This window comes from Equus przewalskii, chromosome 31, assembly GCF_037783145.1.
Source record: "Equus przewalskii isolate Varuska chromosome 31, EquPr2, whole genome shotgun sequence".
In the NCBI taxonomy this organism is placed as follows: domain Eukaryota; kingdom Metazoa; phylum Chordata; class Mammalia; order Perissodactyla; family Equidae; genus Equus; species Equus przewalskii.
Genome location: NC_091861.1, coordinates 1,666,058 through 1,692,074, shown reverse-complemented (window position 1 = coordinate 1,692,074; position 26,017 = coordinate 1,666,058). Strand labels below are relative to the sequence as shown.

The window sequence follows — 26,017 nt, the reverse complement described above, 5'->3', positions numbered from 1 at the left end:
AACATGGAATCACTCTTACAGAAAGAACAAAGAGGATGCACAGTGAGTGAGTGTGTTGCATTTGCGCCAGCGTTAGGGGGATGCGGACTATGCATTCATCATTACCTTTGTGTAATAGACCAGATGCCTGTTGCTCTGCTGGGGACCGTGTGTTGGATCCTAAGAAGATCGCCCAGAGGAGTTTGGGAAGGATGCATAGGATGGGAGTGAAGCTGTCATGGTTGCGTGCTTTGTGCTGAGGAGTTCCTGGGAGTACTGCAGACCCCAGCGAGTGGGCGCACAAGGCAGCTAGACTCCGTGAGTGTGCCCACATCCCCCCCAACTCTCATTTGTAAACTCTGAACGAGACTGGTATTGTCGGTCAGGAAATCTAGAACACTAGAGAAATATTATTAGGAAGAAGACCGTAAAAATAATGACAAGATAGAAAACAAATCCTGTCAGAGCCCAAGAATACATTTGGCTTCCGCTTGCTGTGTCTGTCTGTTTCTATAAATGGTCCAGAATAGAAACCGGATGTTTGAAATCTCTCTCCTTCTCGCGTGCTCTCCTCCCCTCCCCTCTTCCTTCCTCTTCAGTATTAGCAGACTTACTATTTTTATTATTTTTATTTATACTCCTATTTTCAATATTTGCCATTTGTGTGGATAACACATTAATTTTTAATGAAATATTTTCAGACTCTTGGAATAGCTGAATCATAAAAGAAAACTTGAAATTGATATAGACTCCCGAGGCAGCATAGAAACTGATTATTACACTGTTACATTTCCTACTCACAAGTGGTAAGCGGTTATTTTAAAAGATGAGGGGTACTTCGATTTAAATCTCTTATCTTCCAATATAAGCCTAGTTTGTATAGCATTTGTGGCACAAAGAGGAATTCAGGCACTGTTCTAATTAAAATGAAAGAAATATCAAAACAGTATGTTAGACAGTGCTCTCTAATAATTTTCTTTTTATCTAGAAACACATATTTTTGAGAAGCCTCGTTGCTGTTGAAGAAATTCAGTTGTGGCTTAAACTGAGTCTTGGGGCAGTTTTTCATGTTAGTTCTGTTGCAGAACTAAAGATTTTAAAGACGGCAGCATTTGTTTCTTTGAGTAGTTTATTTTCTCCAGTCAGTAATGGTTTGTAGTTTGGTATTTTCAAGATTAAAATTAATACTGGAAATTATTTAAACAATTTTATTTTGAACGCTATTCCCAGAACTACAGCTTCGTAACCCACTTTGGAACTGTAAATTAGTAAGGATCGTTTCTCCCAAAAGTTTTTGTTATAGAAAGCATAGACATTTGAGATGTAACCTCTTACAGACTTTTCCCCCAGTCTCAAATTATAGGGATATCTATGATCAATAGTATATTGGTAATTTAAATCTTATTTTAATAATTTTATATATATATACAAAATTTTATAATTGAAATTTCTTCTTTGTAATTACAATTTCTAAAAAATTTTACTTTTTTCAAGCAAATTTGCTTATTCTCAACATTAACAATGAATTTATATTTTTTCCAAGTGTTAATATTTTATATTCCAAATAAAGATCACTAAACGTTATAAGGAACCCTGTCTGTCTTCCATGAGCTGGATTGCGTGGAATGGCATTTAAAGAATTGAAGAGACCTGAAAGATTGCATGGTCCCTCTCGCCCTCCATCCCTAGCCCCGACCCGGACACTTTATAGATGAGGAAACTGAGTTCCAAAGAGAGAGGTGGCTTCCAAGACAACAGTTCAGGAAATGACTAGAAACTAGAATCTGTGTTTTCTGACTTCTGGTCTCGTGTTTTCTACTGCTCCCGCTCAGTAATGCATACGTCCTCAGAACTAGGGAGGTGGGCTGGTACCCACCATCAAAAGGAAAATAAGAAGTGCAGATCAACAGATGTATAGCAGATGCTGTCTTAGCCTGTGAGCTTGAGACCAGAGGTTGGAAGGTTAAGTGAAAGGTCAGGAAATCATAACAAGGGATATATATGTTGGGCCAAGACATTTTCTTTTTTTTTCTGCTTTTTATCCCCAAAGCTCCCCAGTACATGGTTGTATATTATAGATGTGGGTCCTTCTAGTTGTGGCATGTGGGACGCCACCTCAGCATGGCCTGATGAGCGGTGCCATGTCCACGCCCAGGATCTAAACCAGCAAAACCTTGGGCCACCAAAGCGGAGCATGCAAACTTAACCACTTGGCCATGGGGCCGGCCCCCAAGACATTTTGTTTGTATGTGGATCACCCAATTTGGAGTGCCTCATCATTTTTCTTGGATAAAGCACACCAAAATTGCATCTTTATTTATTTGTTTATTTACTTTTTGCTGAGGAAGATTCACCCTGAGCTGACGCCTGTGCCAGTCTTCCTCTATTTGTATGTGGGTCGCTGCCACAGCATGGCTGCTGATGAGTGGTGTAGATTCACACCCAGGAACAGAACCCGGGCCACCAAAGCAGAGTGTGCTGAACTTAACCAGTAGGCCACGGGACCAGCCCACAAATTGCATCTTTTGATACACCCAGTTTTGGTTTCTCTGAAGCAACTGACGACGTAGAGACGCTCGGGAGGCAGCCTCCCTGCAGAATTTGCTGTTCTGGTGACCCTGTCCTTCTGAGTCCTTTACCATTATGTCATGCACACCTAATTTGACAGACTTTTTCTTTAACTCAGCTTTGTTGATTCTTTCTAAACCATTCACTTTGTCTTCATAAAATCAGCAAACTATTTTTTTAACCATCATATTCTGAGTTCACTGAACGTTAAGCTATGCTTATGTGAGCAGCATGAACAGGCTTGGGCAGAAGGACAGCTGGAGGGAGCAGAGGGTCCAGGCACACTGGGGAGGAGCAGCCAGTGGCCATAGTGTTGAGTGTGCTCTGGCTTCATTCGGTACATTTAACAAGCATGCAGGGTGCCTTGGTTCCTTAGCTGATGAGGGTAGCGGCCGTCCGTTCAGGAGCATCGGCTGAACTTTGGAAGGAGCTGTTAGAGTCAGACAAATGAAGGTGTGCAACGGACTAGACTAGTGTTAGAAGAAGAATCTGCACTACGTTATCCGTGCACAGTTTTTCCCTTTGTACCAGAGGGGAAGCAACCCACCTGGAGGCAGAAGAAAGGGAAGTTTCTTTGTTCCCTCTTTGCTTTCTCTTTCCCTGGGTGAAGAAGGCCAGCCTCACATCACTCAGAAGATGGGCCAGCGGAGCATTCTTACGCCAAGCACATTTTCCACAACTGCTTGGAAGTGAAGGCAGCAGCCACTGTTCAGCCTAGAGACTCAGCCATCGTGCACAGACCTTTGGATGACCTGCTCTTCACTCAGGGATGCTGGGCTGCGGCCCTGCTTTGTTTAGCGAGTTGGTCCACTCCTGTGTAAAGTCCTGGAAGGACTGCTTTCTTTGGAGGTTGCACTGCTGAAAATGCAAATGGTTTCAAAATGGGTTTAGATAAATTCTTGGATTAAGATCCCATGCCTGGTTTTTAAAGGGTACTATGAATGCATTGCCTCATTCCTAAGTAACGAAAGAACAAACCAACAAGTAATGAGCAACTGTCCAACTATCCTCTCTCTCTAAATTGGGTGAATAGAATCCTTCCACATTTCCTTTTATCATTTTTTTTGGTGCAAGCATCATTCCATTTTTCTTTTTTAATTAGGTCACAGTATTTATCAAGATGATGATTATAGCACACAGCTGCTTCACCAAAAAAAAAAAATTGTGCTGTATAACTTCCTCTTTACTCCCTTGCTACATTTGCTGTGGCCCGAAGGGGCGGGGCCGCATTTTTCCATATGTATTCTGTGTAGGACAAGCAGTCCTACAAAATGGTCTTTGATAAAAGGAATGCAGGATGTTTTAGTCTGGGGACAGATTGCGGAAACAATCCTCTCTTTGGAAGGTAACAATGCACATTAGTATATTAAAAGCCTTGATAAGTCTGAGAAATTATTCACCATTCTTAAAGTTTAAGTTGGCTTTAATTAAAATAATAAGATAAATAAAAATATTTGTGAAAACAAAATTTTGCAGATAAAGGTGTGAGGCTGCAGCATGAAGGACTGCAGACCGCCTGCAGGGATGTTTTTGAGACATAGCACCGATCTAAGCGTGGAGATGACCCACTGCGGCACTCCATAGAGGACCCGAAGGATTGCTCCCCGGCCCTGTGATCATCCTTCATCCCTTCACCCCTCTCGTTCCAACCCTGGTTTTATTTTCACTTTGTTTCCCTTGCACTCTAGTGTATGGCATGATTACCAAGTCCGTGCTTTCTACCTCATGGGCAAGAAAGGCTGCCCGAGACTGTAGCTGTCGCATACACCCTCGCTGCTGAACAATGCTGTCTGTGATCTGCAGGCGAAGCTTGCGGTGTGATTCATCCAGGCTCCTGAGACTGTGTCCAGGGATGGATGTGGAGAGGAGTCGGTCCTGGAGGACTTCCTGGTCTCTAGTACCACCTCTCTGGCTGTGATGAGCCAGGAGAGTAAGCATCTGGTTTTTTTCTCGGTTCATGGGCTCTCAAAAGGGATTTTTTGGGGCCGGCCTCATGGCCAAGTGGTTAAGTTCGTGCGCTCACTTTGGCGGCCCAGGGTTTCACTGGTTTGGATCCTGGGCGCAGACATGGCACCGCTCATCAAGCCATGCTGGGGTGGCGTCCCACATGCCACAACTAGAAGGACCCACAACTAAAAATATACAACTATGTACCGGGGGGCTTTGGGGAGAAAAAGGAAAAATAAAAGGGAATTTTTTTGTTGTTGTGGTCTTCCTTCTTCTCAGGGATCTAGAGTCATTTCTGAATATATAGAGAAAGAAGATTAGTCTTCGTTAATTTGTTAGTTTGTTCATTCACTGTTACGTACATTGTTCGGATGTTTACTGAGTGCCCACTATGGTAAGAGAGGGAGCTGTAGTAGGCTTGGGGATTAAAAAGATGCACAAGATGTAACCCTTGTCTTTGAGAATTCATGCTCCCAGTAGCCTGGAATGCCTTTCCCTTCTCTGCCTAGAGAACTCTTCTCTCCCAAGAGCCAGGGCCCCTGTCATGTCTTCAGTGAAGCCTTCCTCCACTCCACCTCTGCAGAGCACTTTGATCAAGCACACAGGGGCATCAACTGTTCTCGAATGTCTGACTCATTAGACCGTGAACTCCTTAAGAACAGGAACCATGTCCTAGTCATCTTTGTTTCTCTAGCGTGTAGCCCAGTGCCAGGCACTTGGAAGGCACTTACTGAATGAATATGCCATCTTTTTTATCTTCTAGCACATCTTTTTCAGTTTCCCAAAACTGTAGAAGGGAAAAAATAATGAGTGAAAAACAGAGTTTGATGTATATGTACAACTTTTTTAATATATGTATTTTACGACCTCTCATCTGTATCCTCACATTTGGAAAAACTGCTCAGTATATTTGTTAATTACCATCAACTAATATAAATCTAAAGTTTTGCTGAATAATCATGTGCGTCCAGTGTGCACTCAATAAATATTAATCACAACTATTAAATAGACTCTGATCTCATTGAAACTAGAGTGGCTCCCTCGCTCTATTTAGGCCCTTTAATGACTCCTTGTGTTATTAGTTGGTCCTTGTTTTGCGAGGTTTGTAGGTCGTGTTTAATGGAGCTGCTGGTTGAGGTTGTTAGTGGTTACGTAAATGACTTTGACTTTACCACTTTATGACAGTCATTTGGAATGAGTTATATATTTTCCAAGCTTTTGGTTTCCCCAGAGGCCTGATATATTAAAGAATGATTGTTAAGTTGCAAATTTTGTGAGTTTTTTTTAGTCAGCTAAATTTGACATTTTACATGATGCTAGTGACTTCTGTGTCATAGATGAAAGAGATAATGTAGAATTGAGGCTGGGAGACATTTTCCTTCTTTTCCATGGCCAGGCAGAGCAGCCCTTGGAAGATGGTCCTCGGAAAGAGATGATCATTTCTCACTCAAACCAAATATACTTAACTTCTGTATCTCTCTCACTTTAAAATAATCGTTTCTGTGACCTGTGTCTGGAAGTGCTCCAGTTTTTCCACATGGCCCTTAAAACATAGTGTCAGCATTGCATTTCATATTTCTTACTTTGAATTATGCTACAGTGTTCACTGCAGGGTTAGCTCCTGCTGGGCCTGGCTGGAGTGTAGGGTCCTGGGCTCCTTTTGGCTTTTTGCCTAGAACAGGGAGGCCTCAGTGCCTGCAAATGGGGCAGCCCAGCAGCCTCCTTAGCCCTTTTCTCCTAGGTCCACACTGCGCTCTTGGCGTTTTAGGTCTCCCCACTTCGATATGAAGAGTAAATGACTCCAAGCGAAGGCTGGAAACTGCATTTGAGCCTGATGTCCAGGTATCTCGAGTGAGAACTACTTTCAGGGTAGGATTTGGGGGTCAGGTAGGGGCAGCATTATCAGAAAATTTGAGCTCTCACTAGAGGCCAGCATCCCTTCATTCTAGGCACTCAGTCCCTCCCTCTTGTTTCTCTGGGACATGTTTCTATTTTCCAGCACTTAGAGCACTGTATTCATGGCATTTTATGTCCTTCTCTCTTATTAGATTGTTAAGTCTTCAGTCAATTTCTGAAGTCCAGTGGATAAACCTGTGTTGAATTAATGAGTAATTCTCTAGGGACCAAAATTATTTTAGTTTAAAAGCTGTTAGCTAATGGTTAGGATTAATATATGCTGATTCCATGTGTGTCCTCATTTCTCTCCACCAAGCCATTAGAGTTTGGACTCACCTGGCTTTATTAGCTACTCTTAAACCGTTTGAAGATACAGTATGGTTTGGTCCATCCAAAACAAAAGATCAAACACAAGTGATTGAATACCTGTTACATGATAGGAGCTACAGGCCATGGAGAGATAGAAGATAAATTAGACAATCACTGCCCTTCAGAGGTTCTTGTTCATGGGAGAGAGTGTAGAGCCCTCACTCTTGCCCCACCAGACCCAGGCAGTAAAGACTTTAGTAGAGATGTGCGTGTAGCAGCGTAGGATCACTGAAGGGAGGCACAAATCTAGCCTGGGAGATGTTGGGGAACTTTTTGGAGGAAGGGATGCCAAAACTTAACTTTAGAGGATGTGCAAGGCTACATGCCTGGCAGAAAGCAAAACTGGAGAAAAGCTCTGGAGAGAGAAGTGATGGCACATGGAATAGGAAGCACAAACAGGTCATTGTTGGTGAATGCATTGGGGATCGATGACAGGGCTCTGGCTCTTTATCCTGTAGGTACTGGGCGGGGTGGGGGGGGGGGCAATGAAGAGTTTTCAATAGAGCACAATAGCAGATCTGAATTTCAAATGGCTCACTCTGATGGCAGCGTGAAGGATGGGCTTTAGGGAGCCAGACAGGGAAACCATGTAGGAAATGATGAGTGCCTGAAATAGAGATGAAGAGGAGGCCATGGATTGGAGAAATATTTAGGGGGCAAAATTGGCTAGTGATCAGTGGGATATGAGAAGTGAGGAAAAGAGAGGAATCAAGTAATTTTCTTCCCTAACTCTTACTGTTAGTATCTGTTTCTTTGGTCTAAATCCCAGTGACGTTTTTTATATCTCTTAGAATGAACCTGCAGAATGCCTTAAAAGCAATGATTGTAAAATGACATTTGTTAGTCATATCTTCGTTTGGTTTAAATTTTCCCTAAAGCAAGTCTACATTTTTACTTTCAAACTTATGTATCCTTTATTTCTATGACTATTCAAACTAGATTTATAATTTTTACAATAAATATTTTAAATCCCAAGAAATGGGTGTCAAGAATTGTATCACAAGAGAGATTGTAGCTGGTTTACCAACTCCTGACATTGCCGATGTATGGCCTTCCTGCCCCTTCCCTCCCAGCTGGGCCATCCCTCCTCCCCGGGTACACTGACCATCCATCTAGCCCTGTCCTTGGTGCTAGGTAAAAGGGTCCTCCCTGACAGGACAGGCACCAAAGTAGATAATAAAATAGAGTGATAATGTATAATGATACTTCTCTTTGGCCAATCCTACTATTTAGACTCCAAGAAGTAGTATTATTTCTAAGAGAAGAATATTGAAAATAATCAAATCAAAATATTAAATCAAATCATCAAAATGTCCAACATCAGGAGATTAGTTACTATAAACAGTTTACATAAATTCCCTACAATGGTAGTCTAAAATGCCAATAAAATCATTTGTTGGAAAAAATAATGTTTATTGACATGATGAATGTTCAAAGTATATCTCCAGGGGAAAATATGATACAAGTAATATATATTATATGATTCCATTTTTTTGTGGAAAAAAAAAAATGGTAGATAGATCTAGGTATAGATATGTACCCAAAATATCATATTTTCTTCACACTCTAGTCCACACATATGTGGACTCAAATTTTGCCCATGCCAACTCGTATGTAGAGCTCAGCATCTCTTTGAGTTCCCCAAAAGACTTGGTATGCACAAAGGCAGTGCTGATAGCCTGGACTTCACTGATGCTGTTATAAGAAGGTGGAGAACAGGTACGCCTCCTGCCCCTTAGAAACAATGTAACAATCTCCATTGATAGTTAGTTTTCTCCTTCAATGTCCTTTCTAGGCTGACTTTTTCCTTTCTCCTGCTTCCGCCTTTCCCCATAACTTTCAAATTCTTTGCTTTCTCATCTTCTGGGAACCACAAATTCCTTATACCTCTGCATTATACAGAAAAATGCAGCTCTGCCACAGCTCTTGCTTCAAATGTGCATACATTCAAGTTAGCCTGTATCTCAAGTAAATAGTAAATTTAACCATTTAACTTTGCAACCTTGTATACACACACACACACACACACACACACACACACGCTAAAAGAAAGTCTAATAAAACGGTATTTACCTGTACTATGCAATCCATATTTTCTATTTTATGACTTACTAGTGGCTCATGACCCAAAATTTGAAAAACTCTGCCATGGAAGGCCATCTAATGACCCCAAAACTTCAGCATACCCCTTTGGAATCTTACTTCTAAAATTATCAAATTGTTTCTTCCAAAAACTTAATGAATTTTTTTTCCATCTTGTTACACATGTGTGTGTGCATGTGTGCATGCACAAACACACAAACACAACAGGACACCCAAAAATGTAAAACATTAGCTGTCTCTAGGCAGTGGGTTTATTGGTGTGTTTTCTTCCTTCACATTTTCCAATAATTTCTAGGTTTTGTGCACTGAGCATGTGTTACTTTTGTAAAAGGAAATGAAAACATTTAAAAAAAGGAAAAAGAATAAAAAAGGCACAGCTCAGCTTCTGTCTCTTCTTGGAAACCTACCCTGACTAATCCTCTCCAAGCAGGGTCCATTCCCTCCGTCTGTTTTTCCACTTTGCCCTTTTGATTTCTCTTGCCCAGCACTTATATCATTGCCTTGTCATAATCTGTTTTTATTGTGCTTTCCTCCTAGTTCTGAGACCATTCCTCTTCTGTTTGGTTCATCACCATCAAAGACCACTTCTCCCTTCCCTCTGTGACGAGATTCTTAAACTGAAATCCACAGATAGGTTGTTAATCTCCAGAAAATGTATGCAAATTTTAATGTTTACTCATTTCCTTTCTGAAAATTGGATCCAGTTAGCTTTTGAAGGCCTGTGCTGTGCCAGAGTCAGCCTGGCGGCCTCGTGGTTAAGGTGGGACCTTCTCACCTTCGTGACTCGGGTTTGTTTTGTGCCCAGGAACCACACCACCCGTCTGTCGGTTGTCGTACTGTGGTTGCTGTGTGTTGCTGTGATACTGAAAGCAATATTGAAAAAATTGGCCATGAAAACCCTGTGAATAGCAGCAAGCGTTGTCTGATACAGCGCCGGAAGGTGAGAGGATGGCGCAGAAAGACCAGGCAAGGCTCCGCTCTGCTGCCCCCGGGGGCGCTGGAAGTCACTATCCACTCAACAGCACTAACCACAGCCTTGTGCCAGGCAAGCTGCTAGGTCTGATCTTCATCCGACTCTCCACGCATTGGAGAGCTCCTGACCCGCTGCTCTCTGTGCTCACCCAGCCTGCTGTCCTTGTCCAGAGTGAGTGCCACGTGGCAAGGACGGCCCTGTCTCGCTCCTCGCCTTCCTGCTCCCAGAACAGTGTCTGGAACACAGTAGGCACTCAAGACTGTAACATTGTGAATGCCTAAGCATGGCGAGGAAGAAAAGGATTTTATTTTATTATCCCCACTTTTCAGAGTTGATTAAATATCATGATGTTACTTGAGGAAGCAGGAAGGAATTAAAAGCATTCAGACTGGGGTTTACGCTCAGTCTCGTCGCAAAACTGGTCTTGAAGCAGGTTTCGATTTGGCGCCTGAGTGGGCGTCTGTCTTCTTGTCTTTCAGGCTGGCTCAGTGGTCGCGTAGGCCCTTTCTACCTCTAAATTACACTCCTCCTGGCTGGCTCTAGGCTCCATATCTAACCCCCGTCTCCTGCCTCTTGGGTTAGAGAATGTGCACCACTCTTGAGTTTGACTTTCCCTCGGCTTCATTCAATATGGTTCATCTTGTTTTTGAAGGTAGTTTGTTCCATAGAAACCAGACAGGGTGTTGTTTAAATAGTAGGCTGATGTCTCAGTGCAACATATCGGCCCACTGAGATCTACAAGAGTGTGAATCACAAACCCGCCTCTGTACGTTTCTGATTTAGTGTGAATGTTCTGGATGTAAGAAAATCCTGTTCAGAATGGTCAGGTTACCTCATTTTGCAATCAATCGTATTTCGAAATGTTAAGCTGGTAGAATAACTGCTCTTCCTCGCTAAGTAGATTCTTTCAACTGTAGCAAAACATTTTTAAAGTTAGGTAATTCCATCTCTAATCCAAATTGCATTTGTTTCTTTTCTCCAGACCATGGATGCGCTGGGGCTGTGCATTTAAAGCTCAGCTTTGTGCGTGGCGTTCCTGTGACGATTTCAGTGTGTAAAATAAGATGTTTACAAAAGCCAGCCTGAGACCCATACTATACAGCAGTTTAGCAGCAAATTTCTACTCTGGGTATTTAACAATAATGGGATCTTTCTATTGGCTTTACATAAACTCAGATTAGTAGTAAAATCTAAGTAGCAGCCCATTTGGCAAACTCTTATACTTTAAGCAGTCGCAAATTTGCTTCTGATTGTGCTTTTCATTCACACCTAGCTCAGATTTTTTCCTGATGCTTTTTTAAATCCTCTAATTTACATACTGTGGTAAATTTAAAATGAGAACAGATGAATGCTGCTACACTTTCTATTTCACTGATGAATATGGTATTTTGCTTCAACTATCTAGCTGTTATATATTCAATGACCTTTAAAACATGAAATAGATACTTCTTTTCATATACACTGTGCAAGATGGATTATTAGTATTGTCTTCCCTTTCAGACACTGAGTCTGAGACTCAGAGGCCGAGCAGAGCTTCTGGGAGCTGACTGTAACAGGCGAAAGCCCAGAGGTTCCTGCTCCCGGGCTCCCACCTGCTCTTCTGGGCAGAGAGGCCTCTTCCCGTGTGGCTGTCTTGGGGATGTGAGAGCGGAGGCACCCACTATAATGCACTTCTCCTGGCCCTGCAGTCCCAGAGTGCCACAGTTGAAGGAATTATACCCATTTGAGGATGCTAGAACATATATTTTAAGTCTGAGTAAGAAAAGAGGTAGCAGTTTTTGGGTTGTTTTTTGTTTGTTTGTTTGTTTTGTGAGGAAGATCGGCCCTGAGTTAACATCTGTTGCTAATCTTCCTCTTTTTGCTTGAGGAAGACTGACGCTGAGCTAACATCTGTGCCAATCTTCCTCTGTTTTATGTGAGATGATGCCGCAGTGTGGCTTGACGAGCAGTGCTAGGTCTGTGCCCAGGATCTGAACCTGTGAATACTCTGGCCACTGATACAGAGCATGTGAACCTAACCACTATGCCACCAGGCCGGCCCCAAGAGGTGGCGTTTTTTGATTGACTAATATGGATTTGGCTCCAGCTAAGTGTAATATGTTATCTCATTTGTTATTATTGGTAATAATAATCTTGTTCTCCAGAGGAGCAAAGTGAGGCTTGGAGAGGTATCAGAGAAAAAACGGAGCCTGAAAGGAGTTAAAGCGGTAAAAATAGATTTGATTCAGGAACTGTTGCAATATGGGGAGAGAGACCTCAGTATATAACTGGGCTCGATTTCAAGTCAGCAAGGAAACCTAGGGGGTTTTTGTTGTTGTTATTGTTGTTGTTTTGAGGAAGATTAGCCGTGAGCTAACTGCTGCCAATCCTCCTCTTTTTGCTGAGGAAGACTGGCCCTGAGCTAACATCCGTGCCCATCTTCCTCCACTTTATATGTGGGACGCCTGCCACAGCATGGCTTGACATGTGGTGCCATGTCCGCACCCGGGATCCGAACTGGCGAACCTGGGGCCACCGAAGTGGAACGTGTGCACTTAACCACTGCGCCACCAGGCCAGCCCCAAACCTGGGAGTTTATAGCCAAGGAGCAGGACAGGGGTCAGGAACCGGTGGCTAGAAAATTACTAAGAAGAAACATCAGGGGTCAAGGGAGATTCTGGCTAAAGCGACCTTGCTGGGTTCTTCCTGAAGGCAGGCCAGGGCGATCAGACGGCTCCTGGGGGATGGCAGAGAATGAGGCATTTTGATCAGACATGTAGGTTTATCAGATGTCAAGGGTGGAAGACTCTCTAAACTACAAGAGTCTTGCTAGAACTGGGCAGTGCAGGCCTGACAAGGGCAGACACTGAAGCCCAAGGTCAAAGCCTAGTTGAGAAGAGGGCTCAGAGGAACCTGCCTGGAGTTTGGTCAAGGAGAGAGCCTTTGTGGTCGGAGGTGAGGTTGTTAAGTAACTGAGGTTTCTAAGGCCAGGCTCTTTCTGTGCCCACACTGGCTCCCTGTCCACGTCAGCCTATGCTCCCCACGAGAGACGAGCCGCTCGAGGAGAAAGTTCTTCTTTTGTTTCTGCATCTTGCATAGTGAACAACACATCACTTTGTTCCCGATGGGCCATCTGCCTGGGCAGAATTTCCATAAAGATAACAAACGTGCCCTCCTTTGTGCTGAAATGCAGGGCCGTCGGAGACACCTTCCTAGGGGAGGTGGGAATAAATGCTTGAGGAAGTGAATCGAATCCATCATGTAACTTTGTAACAGTGTTCATTTTAGATCCAATAACCAAAATCAATATTAATTTGTTATATACAGTATTTAGGCTAAAAATGCCATAATTCCTAAGACAAGAAAAATCTAGGACACATTTTTAAAGTACAAGTTTAAAAGAAGGGAATCTTTCTATTTCAGAATGAAGGGATGAAAAGTTTTAAAAATGATAACAAAAAATTCCTAGGGAGTTTTGAGTTTTTATTTTACCCTAACATGAAAAAGCGGTCCAGTTCCTGAACACTTGATTGCTTTACTTCTGTCTGTCTTGATCACACTCCACTGTGCTGAGAGACTGGAGGCTCTGAAATTTAGTAAATGGCCCTAATTCAAGATGTCCTACTCCAAATTTAGCTTGATAGAAAGGCAAGCTATTGTCACTATATTTTACTTCCGGCAAACCCAGTACATTCAATTCAGAATTACAATGAATTAGTTAATTGGCCCTTCTTCACTGGACAGCATGATTCGTCATAGTAAGTTCCCCTGTAATGCTTGTAAAAGTGATTCGGTTTATTAGAACCCTCAGTCTGTGCTATATTTCAAGGGCAGAGTACATTTGATAGTGTTACCCAATAAACCAAATTTGTCGCAATATTTGGCTGGGCAATCCGCTGGGCCCTGAGGAAACCAAGAAGGGGTCAGAATGGTCTCTGAACTCAAGGCATGCATGTTTCAGGAGCAAGGACTGGTGGAGTGGGTGTCCACTGCGCCAGGGGCCTGGGGGAACTCAGAGCATGGGCTCTTTCTTTGCTCTTCATCCGCCTAGTTTTCTGTCTCCTCTGACTGCTCATCCTTTGGATGCACCAGGAGCATGCAGAGTGCAGCTTGATGGAAAGACCTGCTCGTCAGCCTTCTCTCCTTGGCTTGGTTCACTGACGGGGAAGGTCTGACATAATTAGACCTGAGAAAAGCGGGCAGGTTCTGTTTTCATCCTCCATCCTGCTCTGGCCAGGGGGAAATTCCCCTGTTAACTCTGTGGCTGGCTGGGGTCATGCAGGTGACCCAAGGTCCCTGGGCCATTCAGGTTATTCAAAGCTAAAAGTTGTGGGGCATTTTAGGGGATTCGTTTAACGAACCTGCAGAATTAATCAGATGACAAATTTGGGGATATAGAGGCAAAATACATAGTATTTTTTGGTGTATGTGTGAGGAAGATTAGCCCTGAGCTAATATCTGTTGTCACTCTTCCTCATTTTGCTTGAGGAAGATTGTCCCTGAGCTCACGTCTGTGCCAATCTTCCTCTATTTTGTATGTGGGACACCACCACCACGGCATGGCTTGATGAGCGGTGCATAGGTCTGTGCCTGGGATCCAAAGCTGTGAAGCCTGGGCCACCAAAGCAGAGTGCATGAACTTAACCACTACACCACTAGGCCAGCCCTTATACATAGTATTTTTTAAAAATGAGTACCAATTCTAATGAAACCAGTATGGGAGAGTCTGCTTAAAGAAAATGATCAAAGAAATTTGAATGAGCTGTGTCTGTAATTCTCTTCATGTGGATTCATAAGGAAAACCAGTCTTTTATTTTTGCACCAATGTGCCTAGGTCAAAGTGTATCAGTCCCAGCATTGGAAGAAAAAGGCAGGGGAAGTAGTTTAGAGTTCAGCTTGAAGATCTTTTGGTCGATGCTATTTTTTTAATAAATGTTAAATACACGCATCACACTGTCTTCTAAAGAACATTTGTTTTTTAAGGGTCTTTGTGCATTCATCTGTGGAAAAAAAGCAGCCAAGCTGCTCTATTCAAATTCCAAATTCTAGGGGAGCAGATTGTCACAAAATATACAGTGATGAACTTCCAAAATGGAAAATGGATGGAGGAAGCATAGGTATTTATCACACATGCTAGAAACATTAATGCTTCGTGAGTAACAAATGGACCTTCGACTCTTTTTTGATCAGATGCATCCTGCTTTGTAGCAATTAGTTTATTGATTATTTCGTAATTTTCTTATGGAAACAATCTTATAAATATTCAAATTCAGTGGGTGTCTATTTTGTTAATCCTGAAGACGTGAAATAAATTTCATTCTTAGTGTCACATCAACGGCAAAAATGATCACAAAACTAAAAATAATTCATTTAAATGTGCACATTGTTTAATAGTTGGTGTTAGATCCAAGGCATGGTTCTTTCCTTTTAAATTGATCATTTATAGCTGATAATTTTCAGTGTAATATAGGAGCCCTGTTGAAAATATAGGAAAAGGATCCAGCCTTTAAGTAAAAATGTATTTGCTTTGCTTGGTCCATCAGTTTCCATATTTACAACAGCTTCCCGTTGTTGACTGGCATCATGTGTTGAGAAATAGTCTTTCAATTACAGTGTATTTATTTCTGGACTTTCTACTCGTAGCAGTCCTTGTGCAAATGTAATGTCTGTAATGCTGATGGTTGATGTCAAAGTACAGTATTTAAGTCCAATTTTTCATTCGTTTTATAAAGCTTTTATCCTTACCACATTGACTTAAGTCACTCAAAATTGATTCTTTTTTTTTCTTTTTTAAGATTTTATTTTTCCTTTTTCTCCCCACAGCCCCCTGGTACATAGTTGTATATCTTAGTTGTGGGTCCTTCTAGTTGTGCTGTGTGGGACGCCACCTCAGCATGGCTTGACGAGCAGTGCCATGTCCACACCCAGGATCTGAACCAGCGAAACCCCAGGCTGCTGAAGCAGAGCGTGCGAACCTAACCGCTCAGCTATGGGGCCAGCCCTCAAAATTGGTTCTTAAAAGAGAGCTCGTTTACATAATTGCAACTTCGAGCATGCTTTATGAGTTTCATTGGCACTCTCCAACCCGCTGTTAGGTGGTTATCAAGGGTGGTTATTACAGTTTGCAATACAAGGAAACCAGAAGACAGGGATTTTGTTGACTTACCCTGTAAGACAGCATTGCTGCTAGACTTTTGGTGTGTGTTTCTTCTCTTTGTGGCTGCAGTACCCAAGGCGTCTCTCTGTCAGAAATATAATCATCAGGTCTTCTGGTGTAGATGGAGATCTCCCTGCAGGAAGCTTCAGATCCATCTTGAAATGAGGGCTCAGGGCACAAGACAGTTTGATTTGATCTTGACTTTTGTTGTGGGTCTGAGGAAGTTACTAATCTTAGGAGCACACTTCTTGGAAGAAGTCTGAAAATTCAACAGAGATGATCTTAGGATCTTTGCTATAAGAGAAATTCATCTACACCTTTAGTCTCACTGGCCCAGGCTCCTGTCTCTGGTCTCATTTCATGCTTCAAGGCTTCTTGGTTCCTGGTCCTCTTCTTTTTTTTTTTTCTGCTTTATCTCCCCAAATCCCGCCAGTACATAGTTGTATATCTTAGTTGCAGGTCCTTCTAGTTGTGGCTTTTTTTTTTTTTCCTGCTTCCTGGTCCTCTTCATGATTCCACAGTTAGTTTGACAACCACTGAACATTGTATTAAACCTCTTGCTACCATGTACAGATTTCCTGACACCCCTTACAATAGCGATAATTATTATATAGTATATCATTATACAACATATGATAATAGGTATCATTAAAATTATTACCATTATTTTAGCAGCAGCTAACTTTACCTGGTACTTGCCATGCACTAGCCATTGTTCTTGGTCTAACACTTACCTTTATTAACACATTTAATTCTTATAACAACCCTGCAAGGCAAGTACTAGCATTATCCCCATTTTACCAATGAGGAAACTGAGGCACAGTGAGGTTAACTAACTGGCTCAAGGTCACCTAGCTACTACATGACAGGGGTGGAACTTGAACCCAGGCAGCTGCTCCCAAGTCTATGAAGAAGGAATGCTGACGTGAAGAATCTTAGGAGTATTTTAGCTTCCATAATAGCCATTTTTTAAAAAAATTCCTCCTGTAGTTCCAGTAAGATGTGACATGGAATCCATTCTGAACAGAGTCCCAACATACATGCCTTAAGCTGTTGCATACATACCTTAAGCATAAGTATCCTCTGTCTGTATGTGAAAACCTTATGTTCTGATAGATGGAAGAAAATGTGGTGGAGAGAGTAAAACATTAATAGTTGCAAATATGTTTATGTTATCTTAAATATAAGGCGGATTGATGGAAAGGGAAAAGGAAAAGAAGAAAAGCAATAATTTGAAATAAGAGTGGCAGAAAGGGCATTCAGTAAAATCTCTTTTTCTGATAATAAAAAAGTCATGGCTGGTTGTTGACGGTTTACCCTGACATTACACTGGGTGCTTTCCCAGGATTACCCTGCTCTACGAGCAAGGAATCGGGCTTGGAGGAGGAACGGTGGCCACCACTGCGCAGTCGCTAAGAGGCTCAGCTAGGACTGGAGCAGGCCTGCCGGACTCCAAGGCCTGCGCTCTCTACAGCACCTCACTGTCTCTGCCCCGAAAGAGAAGACGGTCCTAGGGGACCCAGAACATCACTGGCTGTCAGGGGGATTGTCCAGATCAGTCAGGTGGAGGCCTGAGAAATGTTGCCAGGAACAAAAGTCACTGAAATACTAGAGGAGCGTTACCGAAAGGCTACCGGGGGCAGTGGTTATCCACGAGAGGAAAGAAACCATACAGCCTTTGGAAAGAGTGGGAATGGAAGGTGAGGGTGGAATCCTCAGGAAGAATACATTTGTAATCAGTTTGCACATGCTTTTGAGTATGTTCATGCTTTTCATTTATTGCCACTCAGCTGTGATGTGGGAACTCCAAACTTTTTTTGGAAACTTTCTACCAGCAGATATCACTGTCACCCCAGGTTTTATTGCGTGTATGTCACATTTTGTTTGTTCCTTTTTTAGGCCCTGTCTGCCTTTCTCCTTTGTGTTACCATGGCAATATTAATGTTATTGATCTGAGTGGAGCATGATGTTATTCACCAGTGTGGCATAAATTAGATTTATAAAAAATCTATTTAATAAAGCAATTTATCAGGTGTTAATAATGTGCATATATTATATATATATTTATTTTTTGGTCACCAAATATAGAGGCCTCTACTTAAAGTAATCATTAAAGAGGCACATCTGTTTTCACAAAAGGCATGCTTTCTTATCTTAAACACAAAGTTTCTGCAGTGAGTACTACTTTAGAAAGGAGGATCTATAGGATTTGTCCTACAGTAGCACGTTTGGCCATTTTCCCTGAGGCCACGGGCAAGGATGGAATCAGTGCCAGCTAGGAATGGTCACTGTGAGCGAGCCCAACTCATAGTGATTGATCACCACTGCAACAGGGGAAATCCAGAGACTTCCTGTTGTCAGAAGTTGAAGCAGATCAGTCTTAAAGAACATCTAATCGGACATTTTAACAACAAAGATGATTCAGAAGATAAATAGCCCAACTCTCCATTTCCACAAGCCAAAGGTATTACAGGTCCAGTTGACTGGGGCAAAGTGTGGATGATGCCCGTTCAGTATTGAGAAATGGGTGACAAGGCTGGAGAGTGGGAGCTTGCTTAACTCTCTTTCGGTAATGTCGTGGTCACGCAAATCAGCTCCCTGCTTCCAGGCTCCCTGGGTAGTCTCTTCTCCTTTTTCTTATTTGCGTGCACTCCCACCAGCCAATTCTTGGGCTTGCTGCATTTCTCACGTGGCTGAAGTCGGTGGCCCTATAGCCTTTGCCTCCCAGCACCCCAGAGGGAACCACAATTCCCAACGAGGCACTGCCTGTTATATCTTATTGCTTAATTATTCTACCTATTAAATGCCACTTAGAACCTTGTCAGCTGTTGAGAAAAGGTAATTATCACTAGTCACATGAAAAACACTTTTTTGGCTGCCTTACGGATACACATTTTACTGGTACCTTGATACATAATGAAGCCTGATAGCAAAACTTTTGCTTGTCTCTTCTTCAAGCCACAGCTGTTTCCCTGCTAAATTCATCCCATCTGTCTTCTCTTCCGTAAAGCTGTAGGCAGTAGAGCATAAGTACAGAAGCAGTTCAGTGCTATTTTGGATAAACATAGCTGAAATTTGAATCTTTGCCATTTGCGATGCACACATTTTGTTTTACTGCTGTAAAGAGAGCTGTCAAAATACAACTACATGGATAATTTACTAAAATACAGTCAAATATAAGGTTGATCAAAGAGAAAGTACGCGGGGTCAGTCTGACTGTTGCCATATGTGCTCAGAAAGCCGCCCTGGCCTTGGGACCCCGCGAGCTCCGGCCGGTCGGTCGGAGAAGGCTGTATCTGAGGTCTTTGTTGTAACCCTGCAGCCTGGTGTCAGGAGTTACCAGCTCCTTGTAACTGTCTGTGGCATGCCCTGCAGAGCCTGCAAGAGGCTTCACGAGTCCACTCTCTTAGTCTCCAGAAATATTTGCATCGATGGGAAACGGCTTCTCTTTCTTGGCACATCCAGTCAGATTTGAGCTACATTACCATTCTACAGTGTTTTGAAATGTGTTGCATTGAAACTTTTTTTATACCAGTGAGACAGTCTATTTCATTTACATCCCATTCCTTATTTCTGGGTTATTGGTGTGTATAAATGTACTGTTGTGCTTTTTTTTTTAATCAGTAGTGCCCAATGCTTCCGAGTCAATGGAGAAGTTTTCTTGAATTAATCCCTCTTCTGAATTGTAAGGCCACTCACTCACCTGGACCACTCCCGTCATGCACGTTTACTTGCTTTCTGTTTCTTGTGCGCAGAGGTCTTTTCTAGGCCCAGTGGATGGTGATGTCTGTGAGGGGGGCGGGATCTGATGTATCAGGTAACCCCTGTGGCCAGAAGTCACGACATGTGTTTGGACATGAGACACAGCACCTTTGGGATGAGACCATTCAGAGATCTCTGCATCTGCAGTTTAGATTTAACTTGCTTCCTTTCCACCAGTGAGGTTTCTCTCCTAGCACTTTTCTAGAAGCATCTTTGCAAAATTCCCACAAATGTGGATCTTGTTAACAACTACACAACCTCCTTGGAATGAAATCTTATCTGTTTTGTTCTCCACTGTTTTCCAATACCCAGTAGAGAAGACATCGTAGGTTTCGGTAAATATTTGTTGAACAAATGAATGAGCGAATAATAGGACAAATGAATATTGTGCTCTTTTCTTCACATTGTCTTAAAGTCCCTGCCTCTTGGTCAGCTGGAAAACACCAGCATCTGTAGCACGTATGGCATTTAAACAGCTTTAGCAAAATCAGTGTTCCTGGGTCTCCCGTTGCTGCCAATGAAATTGTTTTCCTAGAAAGCCCTCAGGGCCTTTTCTGCGGTGAAGCATTGCCCTCTTTCATCTAGTTTTCTTTTAGCAAAGAAACTAGCCCCGGCTCCTTGGAAGGCAGAGGTAATATGACTGCCACAAATGCAAGAAACTCTCTGCTTCGACTGAAGGTGGAAATGGCAGCTTTTGCCACTGGTTCTTTGAAAGTCATCTGTATAAAAAGGGCAAGCAAATCTTTAAATTTACTCTATGCGGCCATCTGATCCCAGGCCAACAGGTGCTTTAGAAGTCCAGTCATGTCCACTATGATGTTGTCCTTATAATTTATTCTTTCGTTCAACGCCTGCCCGTGTCAGGCCCCGTGCTGGATGTTGTAGGTACAGTAATATTCAGCCCCTGCTCACAAGGAGCTAACATTTTAGTGCAGGAGAGAGACAGTCGTGATGCACTGTGATAAGAGCCATGATGTGCAACAGAGAAGGAATCGGTATGAGGAGACCAGAAAAGGCTCTGCAGAGGGGTGATACTTGACTCCTAAAGAGATGCAGAGTGTATGCAGAGAGTAGAATAAGGCACTTTCTCTAATCCTGTTCTTTGGATTCCACGCTTTAGAAGACCATTTTAGACTTAAAACCCAAGAAAAGATGCAGCACATGCCTTCTGACTGACTGCCTTATATTTCCGATATCATGGTATGGTTCTCCGCTTTGCTGGCCCTCCTGATGTCCCAGCCAGCTAGCCTGGAGTGTTCCTCTGGCTGTCCAGCCCCAAGAACACCCTGACTCAAGCCACTTCTTATAATGCCTGCACAGCACAATCCAATCACAGTACAGGCCTCTAAACAGATTTTCATCTTGGGAGGGAGAAAATAATATACTACATAAAAAAATATTGTCTATGGCAACATTAGTCATTTTAAAGATTTTATTCTTTAAATTTTTTTCCTTTTTCTCCCCAAAGCCCCCCAGTACATAGCTGTATATTCTTAGTTGTGGGTCCTTCTAGTTGTGGTGTGTGGGATGCCGCCTCAGCATGGCTTGATGAGCGGTGCCGCATCCATGCCCAGGATCCGAACCAGCGAAACCCTGGGCCGCCAAAGCAGAGCGCGTGAACATAACCACTCGGCCACGGGGCCGGCCCCAACATTACTCATTAAACTCACCATTTGATGAGTTTGTGAGTTTTTCGGTTGACACCTTCTCCCCATCTTTCTGATAATTCTAGAGCCCATGCTTTGACTCCACTTGGATGGGAGGTACTCTCTGCCATCTGTGACAGGGAGGATAACGAGACCATTCTGCCAAATGGGCACATGCCCACACAGGCTATTTAAATAGAGATATCTCCTGGAAATACCTGTCCAGTAAATCGATGTGAATTCTCAGTGTTCCTGTGAGAGCTGGCAGGTCTAGGCAGCCATTGTCTAGAGAGAGGGCTGGAAATAACCCTTTGTTCAGAACCCTGTGAAGAAAGTTGGGCAGCCACGGTCAGGCCCTCTTGATCCTAGGTTGCTGACATGGTTGCACAAAATGTGTTCATAGAGGGGAACAAAAGTAGCTATCAGGAGTATCATGGCCCCAATTGACACTTGATCCTCAAAGTAATATTTGTTTTCGGAAATTCCAATTTAAGGCATGTAGTGGTACAGGTGGTACTTAAATTTTTCTTTCTCAATGTTATACTCTTGGGCTTTTCAGTTATGCTGATTGTTTCCAGGGAGCTTCGATGCTTCTTCCCATCCCCGGGGGGCAGGTTGCTGTCTTGTGAACTTTAACCTTTGCATCTGCCTCTGTTTATTTTCATGGGAGGTCACAACTTAGAGATTCTTCTAGTATCCAAGCAAACGACAACAAGAGCTTAGGGCATTCAGCCAGCTAGAATTTGACTTGAAAGGGACAAAGACCAATGGATAGTTCTCTGAGACTGTGCTTAATATTTCATCGTGCGGGTAGGCCTGCTACCACTTACTTAACTGGGCTGCCGGGGAATTACTAAAAAGATCCAGTTAATACACGTTATTAAACATATTTACACACACTGAACTATTTCAAACCCAAAATGCTGGAATAAAGACAAAATAGTACTGTGTATTTACATAACACCGTAACACCTTTCATTGGAAAAATCGCAAGGCTTTGCTAACTTACGAAGCTGCATAGCACCCCGCGAGGTGTGCAGGAAGCAAGGTAGGGTAATCAACAAGAAGCTGGCGAGAGGCGAGCGCGCTTGCGGAGGGTGACAGAGACTCCTGTGGGGGCCCCTGGGCATTCAAGTTCAGGTCACCCCACCGTAAGGAAACGTAGAATGAAAGTACCTGCAAATATCACAGGCGGTCATGGATTTTCATGTGCTTCTTTATGCTGTTATTTTTGTTGTCTTTCCAATCTACACTGAAGTCTCTTTTGTTTGAATTGAATTGACTGGCATGATGAACTGAAAAGATTCAGAGTTAAGTCTGCACTGGACGGTGACAGTGCCTCCTGACCTGGTCACTTGATCCCTTGTTTAACTTTCCCCAGGCCCAACTAAATATGATTTCCTTTATTTTTCCTTAGCCAGAATTTTTAAAATTATTTTATTGAGGTCATATTGGCCTATAACATTGTGTAATTTAGGTGTACATTATTATATATCAGTTTCTGTATAAACTGTGTCCTGTTCATCACCTATAGGCTAGTTTTTATCCGTCACCATACACGTGTGCCCCTATAGCCCTTTCATCCTCCCGCCCACCTCCTCCCCCTCTGGTAACCACATTTGTCTTTCTCTGTCTGACTTATTTCACTTAGCATGATATCCTCAAAGTCCATCCATGTGGTCACAAATCTTAGCCAGAATTTTTTACCAGAGTGTCCAGAGATGCCTAGAGATGGCTAGACGCACGCTAGTCAAGGGGAAAGGCATTGGTGAGCCCTGGTCTCCTCTGGGAGGGCCAGCATTGATGGGAACAAATTCAAGCCCAGGGCTGCCTCAGTGACTGCCCTGACCAGCACCTCCCATCATAGGCCGGCCCAGCAAAGAGAGCACAGAGAGCAGCCCAGCGCTTCCGGGGAGCTTGGTGCAGTGGGGTGACGAGAGGACCAGTGTGAACGTGAGACAGTCAGACCAATGAGAATAGTGAGTCTTGCATTTAGATTTTAAAATAGCGTATATTAGCATCTCGTAATGGATTTTGAATTTAATACTCTATTGGATTTCCACAAAGTTTAGTGCTGGAACTTAGTACTCATTCAGTTATGCAGCGCAATGGATTTCTTCACCTGATCCCTTGAGGAAAGAGACGAGCTTTCTCCCTGTACGTCTTTCCCACAGTAAAGTCTTTATTTTGGCTTAACCTTTCAAATTTTTTGGATAATTTGGGTGTCACAGATACTCATGAGAGGATAGCTTTCAGACACTATAATTTAAGTGTCTCTGAAGTGTAATAAATAGAGCTTTGTCTGAATTTTGGAAATAATGTTTTCTTCCTAAACAGCTGTTCATTTGTGTTCACAATTTTCTCTGTCTCTAGAAAAGCAGCACTTCTTTTTTTATATAATCTTGTCGCCCTTTTCATCACGTGAGCCATGTTCAGTCAGTTGTTGTGCTATTGTTTTAATACCCCTGTGCCCCACGGCAGATGACACACCCCCCCGTCAGGGGCTTCCAGAAGAGAAGATGCTGCTCACTTTGTGCACGCCTGTTCCAGGTCAGACCATCCGTTCCCATATCACTGGGGCTGGCTAACTTCACTGCCTTTTCAATTCATCTGAGACCGTTTTGGAAAAGGCATTTCAACGCCAAATGCAGTGTGAACAAGTCTTTGCCCGTCTTTTTCTCATTTTGGGGGCCCCAGTTAGCACACAAAGGTGGCAGTTTATGAGGCTATGATGCAGATGGTGATAACTAGCATTATATATATATATATATATATAATACATATATATCTCCTAACAACCTGGGAGATAGGTGGGACAAGTATCATTAAAATTCCATTTTACTATTTTTTTTTGAGGCAGCTCAGCCCTGAGCTAATATCTGCCAGTCCTCCTCTTTTTGCTGAGGAAGCCTAGCCCTGAGCTAACATCTGTGCCCATCTTCCTCTACTTTATATGTGGGACACCTGCCACAGCATGGCTTGATGAGCGGTGCCGTGTCCGCACTGGGGATGCGAACCGGCAAACCCCGGGCCGCTGAAGCAGAACGTGCGCACTTAACCGCTGCCCACCGGGCGGGCCCCCTCCATTTTACTTTGAAGAAATTCAGGCTGAGAGAGACTCAGTGTCAGCGCATCCCACGGCTGGTAGGCTGGGCAGCATACCCACTTCCTGTCTCTGAGTCGTTGTAGGGAAGATAGAACACGAGTTCAGAACCAGACAGCTTGGGCTCAGATCCACCGCGTCTGCTCCACCACTTTTGTGCTGTGTACCAGGCGGCAGCCCACGAATGCGGGCCTAGCGCCCTCCTCTGTAGAGTCAGGACAGTCGTCTTACCTGTCTCACGGGGTGCTGGAGGGGACTGAGTGAGTGGTTACACAGAATTGTTCAGAACAGTGCACGGCACACAGAAGGTGCTCTGCAAACCTCAGCCCTGTGCATCCCATGTCGTAGGACATCAGAGTTTGTCCTACGCTCCAGGAGGGGAGTGTTAAGTAGGTCCTGTTCCGAGTGGACAGGCTGGCCCAGGAAAGCACACTCGAGTCTGCTGGGGCAAGTGCACTCCCGGGGGCTTCTGCAGAGTGAGAATAAAACAGTCTTTGAGTCTCGTGCTACAACCCATGACGACTCCAGCCTGTGCGATTAGTGAGGGACAAATGACTCGAAGTGTCTGCCTCTGGGGAACCTCGTCTCACTCTCGGGGGACAGATCTCCATTCTTGACAGCTTGGAGAGCTGCCTCGTAATGATGCATTCCAGAGTACTCTTGAGAAGCCTTGAGATGTATATCTCTTAAGTTTGAAACCCGAGGGGCACCTTGCATTATACAGCACTAAATTCCAAGTAACACATCTCCATTCACAATCTATTTGCACAGACGCTCCTGGAAACTGCTACTGACCATTGACTGATAATGTGATCAAAGATTTATGAATTTGAAAGCATTGGTGTGACAGAAAAGGCTTTTGTTTGTTTGTTTGAAATCCCATTCTGCTTTGAGCTGGGCTGAAGTCAGCAGTGATATGAGGCGCCTGGAAGCTGTGGTGCCAGAGGAGGAACCAGGGGGCCCTGAGTTGCAGCGCGGTCAGTGCAGGTCCACTCAGACACAGGAGTCACGGGGAGGGAGAGAGCAGAGGGATGGAGGAAAACCCGCCTGAGGTTGCGCCCCTGGTCCAGCTGCGTCAGAAACAAGAGGAGGTCACGAGAGCACTTGGTAGCTTTATTTGGAGAGCATTGTCTGGTTAAGCACAGAGGAGCACCATAAATCCAGATCCTGGTTGCACCCACTCCCATTTCTTCATGTTAGCGTCTGATCAGCAACCTCCAAATGTTCCAGCATCCCTAGCAAGTAATTTTGACTGGGAAGCCTTCTATTGAGAGTTAACTTTTGTTGAAAGACTATTCTCTTGATAAGAAATTTCTGACCATTTCAGTGATGTTAGATTCCAAGTATATAATGACAGCTTTGCTGGTGTGTGTTTATATATGCGATGCATTGAGTGCATATGTGATAGCCTGCCGTCTTATAAAGAACATTGCTCTAATGTTTCACTGTGCTTTAGGTGCACCCAGCGTCCAGGCTCCATGTGAGTATGCATAAACACACATGACACGTGAACCACAAACCCTATGGAATTTGGT

The 26,017-nt window shown here is 43.3% G+C and overlaps 1 protein-coding gene across 30 annotated transcripts in view; it reads left to right on the top strand.

Annotated features, from left to right (window-relative positions):
• The window catches only part of SDCCAG8 (SHH signaling and ciliogenesis regulator SDCCAG8), a 222,856-nt gene that overhangs the window by 168,688 nt on the left and 28,151 nt on the right, over positions 1-26,017 (top strand). For 4 of the 30 annotated variants that reach the window (XR_011535260.1, XR_011535257.1, XR_011535262.1 and 1 more), the window contains one exon: positions 119-297. The exons of 22 other annotated variants lie outside the window; for them this stretch is intronic. Coding sequence is in view for 3 of the 8 variants with exons in the window: in XM_070602153.1 (XP_070458254.1) it covers positions 4,236-4,302 (67 nt within the window). In the remaining 5 variants the exon portion in view is untranslated. Of the gene's footprint in view, positions 1-118; positions 298-4,235; positions 5,498-26,017 lie in introns of those variants that run through there. 4 more of the 30 variants (XR_011535266.1, XM_070602153.1, XM_070602166.1 and 1 more) reach the window with 4 other exon arrangements.